Genomic DNA, 6,833 nt, shown 5'->3' with positions numbered 1-6,833 from the left:
GGGGGGGGGGTATCATGCTGGAGAGAAGCAAAGATGGAAGGAGATTCAACATTTAAAGCAGGAATGGGCCCAGGCCAACGTGAGGAAGTAAGGGAACAGCACCCTTTTTCCTGGGAGTCTCCCGAACACCGTCGGAGGAGCGGGCTCTGCACGAGGTCAGGCGAGTTCCTTCTCCTAACCCGGTGCGGCTGGGTTCCGGGCTCCTGCCTTCCTCCTCGTCCTCCACTCCCAGGTGTGGTCCACGGCGTTTCACAGGCACACTAAAGAGAGAAAGGCGGCATTCCCAGTGCGGCTTTTGCAGAGGAAGGGGGTAAACGGTGAGGTTGGAAGGCTTTGCCGCTCGGGAGCCGGTGGAGCTCTGTCCTCCGTGGACCGCGGAGGGGGATTCTTCCAGCTGCCATGTCCATCCTGTAGTGAGGCCGCTTCCAGAGCCTTGGTGGGCCTGTGGAGGCAGGTGGAGCTGGAGTGGCCCCCCAGGAGGCCCTGCAGGTGGTTTGAGTCACACACATGAACCCGGAGATTCTGTGGGCTTTGGTGTGCATTCCGGGGAACAGTGCAGGTGCCAGGAGAGGCACGGGGTTGTAGAGACTAGAGCAGCACACTCGACGGTTCTGGTTTCTTCACATCAGGTGACCAGCCCGACACCTTAAATGCAGTCACTGAATAGGATCACGTAACAGTGAAGTCATAGCCTGGGGGGGGAATCATGGGAGAGAGAGAGAGAGAAAAAGAGGGAATGGGGATGGGCACAAAAAGCAGCAGAAATTGCACATAGACAGTATGGTAAGAATTTACTTAATTTCTTTGATCTTTCGGTTCCTCCTCTCTAAACGGGCATCTCCCTACTGCGAGAGGTGACTGCGAGGAGCAGGCAACCCCGACGCCTCACGTGGCAGCCTCGTGGGTCTCGTCCGGCAGCAGCTCCGTGGCGTGGTCCCTGGGCGCTTCTCCAGCTGCTCACGCACACGCCGCTCTTGCCCAGCAGAGGGCGGCATGGAAACGGCCCAGTGCAGCTGTTTGTTTCTGATTCATATTTGACCCTTCCGGGCCAGCACACGGGTTGCCGTTGACGTATTTCTGGCAGGTGTGTGTATGTTTTTTAAGAAATGAGCTGACGAGCCAGGGTCTTCCTAATTCACTTCCAGAGCTGTGCTGTGACTGGGAGCGCGCAGGGAGCCACAGTGGTGGCTCGCGAGGCCAGAGCGAGGCAGATGCGGGAAGCCCGGCGTGCAGGGGCTCGGAGGTTCCCTTTGGAGCAGAGGTGCCGTGGGGGGCTGCCTCTTGCAATGGCTGGTAAAAAGTAAAAAGTTCTTTTCTTGCTTTTCCCACTCCTCATTCATGCTCCCTGTTATTTCTCCATGAGTCTCGGACCTGACCGTGTCTCCCTCACCGCGCTAAGGCACAGAAGCTGCTGTGAAAGTCTAGACATGGTTTGGTTCCTCTAGGCATCGAAAGAAGTCATGAGGCTTGGAGACAGGACTTATTCTGGGTTGCTTTAGAGGACAGGGCTTGGCATGGAGGGACGACGTAGGGAGACACGTCTTGGCGTATGCCAAACTCTTCATGCATTCTGCCTTTTAATTATTTAATGAGCACCTACTAGGTGCCAGGCTCTATTCTAGACACTGGGGATACAGCAATGAACCAAACACACAAATATCTCTGTCCTCATTGAGCTTTCTGCCAGTTAAAGAGGATTGGCAGGGTCATTTCTGGGAGCTTCCAAGGAGAGAACAGCATTGCACAATGAGTTGTACGTTTACTGGGGGTTTGGCCTACAGGATTTGAAATGTGAAATTTGAAGACCTTGGGTCACAAACATCTCCATACTATGTGTTATGTGCATTTAACTAGTAAGTCATTTACTCAAAGGAGATTCAGGACAAGTGCATGTTGCTTGGAGAAGGACCCTGCCCAGGAGCAGTGTGAAGTGCTGCCCGGAACAGTGTGAAGTGCTGCCCAGGAACAGTGTGAAGTGCGGCCCAGGGCCAGTGTGAAGTGCTGCCCAGGAACAGTGTGAAGTGCGGCCCAGGGCCAGTGTGAAGTGCTGCCCAGGAGCAGTGTGAAGTGCTGCCCAGGGCCAGTGTCAAGTGCTGCCCGGAACAGTGTGAAGTGTTGCCCAGGGCCCGTGTGAAGTGCTGCCCAGGAGCAGTGTGAAGTGCTGCCCAGAGCAGGAACACTGAGTAGAGCGAACGGTGGGCAGGTGGGCAGGCCCCTCGGGGAGGGAAGTGGGCTGCAGAGGTGCCTGGGTAAGGTAATGCACATCCCAGTCATTCCAGGGGCCTGCTGGGAGGAGGTGACGCCCACAGGTTCTGGCTGAGTCCCCCTATTCTGTCTACGTTTATAACGGGTGATATGTGATGGGGAGGGTGATAACGCAGGCGTTAGCTTTGGGCAAATGTTTCTTCTCTTTCCTTTTAAACATCGCTTTTGAACGGACTGGTTTAATGCAGCAATCCTGTGTACTAAGGCCATGAGACAGGAGCACCTTGGGCTGAGGGGTGGAAGCAGGGATTCAAGTCCAGCGCTGCTGCGGGAGAGCTGATCCTGCAGTCTGTGAGCCGGACTGCGGGACGTGGCCTCCAAGATTCTCCTCCTGCAAGGAATCCGACGCTCGGGGTCGCTGTTTCTCTTCTGGCTGCAGGCTCCTGCGGCTGGAATCCTGTTTGTTTCCTCCGGGAACCGCCTCTGCTGACCTGGGGCTGTCTTAATGAACCTAGTTCACACTTGTTAGGAGAGAAAGAGAACTGAGCAGGATGTTACCTGTTTTAGGTGGTGTCTGGGTATCACAAAGCGTACTTTCCTTACGTCTCCTTCCCTGGGGCAGATAAAATATACGAGGTTGAAATTTTCAAGCAGCACAGTCCATAAGTACAAATGTCCAGTAATCAAATCGTGAATGTTTATGTAACAGGAGACGAGTTCCACCATCCCTTCATGAAAAGCGCTGTTCAGTCTTAAGGCTCATTGAATCCCCAAATCCTGAAAGATGCGGTGAAATGTGGTTCTGGCATTTTATGAATATAGCCCACCTCTGTCATTCCATTCAGAAAAGAGGCCTCTATTCATTAAAAAAAAAAAATGCTTTCTCACTGCAGGGGTGCCTCCAAGCCCCAGAATCAATCTATTTAAGGTTTTTCCCATTGCTCAGGCCAGGATTCGGAGAGGCTGAGTGGGGCTGGGGCTGCTGCTTGCCCTGTACGTATCTGCCTCCCAGACCAGGGTTTTAGAGGGGGAATAGGTGTCAGGTAGGGCCTGTCCACCCCCTCTCATTTTGCAGATGGTTCTTGGTGGGTAATCCGTGAGCCTGGGACCACCCCAAGGGATGGTGAGGGATGCAGACTCCGTTTCCCGACCCACCCGTTCAGCCATCCCCCAGAGGAGCATGGTTACCTTGGGGCTGGGAGATTTTATTTCCTTGATGCTTGATTGCATAAGGCCCTCCCCACCCTCGTCCGCCAAAGCTGCTGTTTGCATTTATAAATGAAGAAAAGGACATACTTCTTGAGAAACGGATGATGTGTCTTGAATCCCTTCCCAGTCTAAAGTTGTAGGATGTCTGCGGGATGCAGTGAAGCAGTGTGATGTTGACAAGATGAAACTCTCTGAGACCCAGAACCCCTGAGGCTGCCACTTGCTGGCCGTCTGCCTCAGGCAAGTTCCTTAGCTTTTGCCCCCATGCCTTGTTTCCGGGGACAGAATAGGAAACGCGATATCTGAGTATCCGACGGACCAGAGTGGTTAAGTTCATTTAGGGAAATCAAAAGGTTTGAGTTGACGACGCTTCCCTGGCTTTGGTTCCCTGCCTCCCAAAAGGCAGTCCACTGGTTTCCTAACCTGAGCTCGCTTGGGCCCTGTCCCACCTCCCCTCCAGGCCTGACCACGTTTCATTTTAAGGATGTCTAATGACTGCCTTTGCCCCGGGGCCAGTAGCTTCCTTGAAAATTCGTGTCACACCTGATCTGATGTCCTGTGTGCCGGGAGCCAGCAGAGGTGTTTGGAATCCTGTGGGCTCTCAGTCAATGTGTTTGAAATGGATGGACGAATGAGAGGGTCTGAGGTCCCCCCGGGAAGCCCCCAGGCCCAGCAGACAGCTCACCGAGGCTGTCCAGATGTGGCCTTCTACTGGATCATTCTTTCTGTTTACCTCCTGACATGCTTTTTCCCGAGAAATCAAGCCGATATGCACAAGTGATGAAAGGATCACTGAGGCACACTGTTCTCGAGTCAGTCATTTCTGCGAACACATCTGCCCTCACAGGTGCCACATAGAACACCTGTGTGCAAATTTTTAAAAAATCCTTTTATCATGATGTTTTATTGCCATGTGCCAAAAAGTATTAATGGTAAAGGATTTACGATAAAGTATGAAAGTATTTATAAATCTGTGATGACGACAGTATGGATAATACCCTCCAGAGTTGTGCAGTGCACAGCTTATACCACTGCACTGGGTGGCCTGGGTATTCCACATTTGCCCATACAGGTTGGGCCCACTGTCTGTGGGTTCATCTCTAAAGAACAGTAAGGATGCACGAGTCCCTCTTCTGACTTTGTCAGCAACACACGCAGAATGGAACAGCGAGCATGCAACCTACTTTCCGATTCCCCTGGAATATCATGGGGCATGTGGTAGGGCATGCTGTTGGCTCAAAAAGGATCTGGGACAAAAATGTGTGAGCATTTAAAAAAAACAAACCTGGAAGCAGTCGGTGTTTCCCAGCTGCTGATGTTCTCTCTCTGTCCCTTTCTGTGCTGCAGTGGTACATGAATGGGGTGAATTATTTCACTGACCTGTGGAATGTCATGGACACGCTTGGGCTTTTTTACTTCATAGCAGGCATTGTGTTTCGGTAAGTAGGTCTCACCACCTTTCCCAGTTTCAGGTGTTTTTGGATTTTCTTGGGTGGAGGGGTGAAGAAGAGATCTTTGATATTTCAAGCCCAAGATGAGCCTGTTTTCTCTTTGCCCCCATTTTGAAATTGTTGTAAACGCCATTGTCTCGTCCTCTTCAAGACACAGCTTGGTTGGCCAGTTGCATCTCCTCTCTTCCCCCTCCTGGTGATCTCTGCCTGAGAAGTTCTTCACAGTGTTTCTCTTGGCACGGACAGAATTTGCAGGAGATGATTAGAAATCCAGGAGAACCATATTATCTTTGAAAATGCACTTCTGCTTGGATGCTGGCTATGGAACCTGTCCTCCCAGAGCCAGAGTATAGGAGAAGAAAAACCAATCTAGAATCACTGTTGAAAAGCAATGTGTACTCCACGTGGTAGAGAAATTGAGGCACGCCCAGACTGTGGCTTACACTGCCCATGCGCGCCTTCCCCCAGGCCCACCTTCCCCAGGCAGCTTCAAGGTAAAGCTCGTGGTCATACTTGAGCTGCGTGCATGGCGTCCCCTGGCAGAGAAGCCTGACTCTTCATACTTACACCTACCCGTGCTCGCTCTGCAATTGGAAGTGAGTAAAAACTCAGTTTCCCCCTCCAATGATTTTCCTTTCTGCTTGGGTTCAGCATTTGAACCCCATGATTTCTAGAGAATTCCAGGTAGAAGGCATATATGGTTTTCAACGAACACTTTACTGGGGGGTCAGCTAATCAAATGATCTGGTGTGAGTGAGGGAGGTCTCCCTAGGGGAAGCCTGGCAGAGCCCTTTCCCAGGTGGTTGGGCAGGGATGGAGATTGGGATTATTGCAGGGGCCACGGGGACCAGGGCGTTAGCGATAACGTGACTGGGTTCCTGAAGTAGTAGTGTTGGGTGATGAAGGATTCCAGGGCAGGAACTTCTGAAACTCTGTCTTATGCAATGTCATTGCTTTCCTGGAGGCCACGGGAGCAGAAGACCAGTGACTGACAGGTGGTGTCCTTGGCCTGTTTCCACTCAGTCCCAGGGCCCTGACTCTCTTTCTTTGTATTTGCTTTTTTTTTTTTTTTAATAAAAAACAAAATTTTGAACTGTTTTGTCAATATCTCACACGTTCTCCCCTTCCTTCCATAGGCTCCACCCTTCTAATAAAACCTCTTTGTATTCCGGACGAGTCATCTTTTGCCTGGATTACATTATATTCACTCTAAGGCTGATCCACATTTTCACCGTAAGCAGAAATTTGGGACCCAAGATTATAATGTTGCAGAGGATGGTAAGCATGGAGAATATTTGTGGTTGCCATTCTGCTTGCTAGACCCAGAGTTTCTTCCGTGGTCGGTAGATGGGTTTTGCCCGTAGACATGTCACAGTTGGTAAGGTTTGCTTTCCTTGATGTGTTTCTCATCAGGGGCCTCTCCCAGCTTAAAATTTAACAGAAGATGACTAGTAGGAGCAAGAGGTTAGTTAAGCGCATTGCGAAGAAAGGTATCTATTCCGATTTTCCTCTTTACCAGGCGCTTTCATTTGAGTCACGAGCCAAACTGAGTCACAGCTCAGTAAGAGCATAGGCAGGATAGGGATGTTTATACCCATTTTACAGATGTGGACCATGGAGGTTAGTATGTTTGTCTGGCGGTGTGCAGCGGATTAGGGCTTCAGTTCTACAGCCACGTAGTAGAGATGTTGGACAAACGCTACCAGCCCTCTTTCATAGGGACGTCTAAGGGAAAGATAATTACACACTGACGATGTTGGTTTCCTAAGCTTGTTTTCCAGATGACCCAAACCTCCCGTGCTTCTGTCTTTAAATCAGATGGGCGTTTGAATTAGCTCATCTGGAGGTTGCTTTCCAACACTGGGGTTCTTTTGAGTTTGTGGTTTTAATTCAAAGCATATCTGAGGCATCAAGTCACCATGAAGTCATGCTGTGTGTGCAAAAATTAAAAAAAATGAAACTGTGCAT

At 50.7% G+C, this 6,833-nt stretch overlaps 1 protein-coding gene across 1 annotated transcript in view; it reads left to right on the top strand.

The window, feature by feature from the left end:
• The window catches only part of TRPM8 (transient receptor potential cation channel subfamily M member 8), a 75,165-nt gene that overhangs the window by 42,624 nt on the left and 25,708 nt on the right, over positions 1–6,833 (top strand). Inside the window, exons 17-18 of the mRNA XM_008690303.2 lie at positions 4,762–4,853; positions 6,002–6,143. Of these exons, the coding sequence (XP_008688525.1) occupies positions 4,762–4,853; positions 6,002–6,143 (234 nt within the window). The remainder of the gene's footprint in view (positions 1–4,761; positions 4,854–6,001; positions 6,144–6,833) is intronic.

The sequence above is a fragment of the Ursus maritimus genome, unplaced genomic scaffold (assembly GCF_017311325.1).
Source record: "Ursus maritimus isolate PB19 unplaced genomic scaffold, ASM1731132v1 scaffold_1, whole genome shotgun sequence".
NCBI classification, from domain to species: domain Eukaryota; kingdom Metazoa; phylum Chordata; class Mammalia; order Carnivora; family Ursidae; genus Ursus; species Ursus maritimus.
Note: the sequence above shows the minus strand (reverse complement) of the source record. Positions and strands in the feature narration are given on the sequence as shown.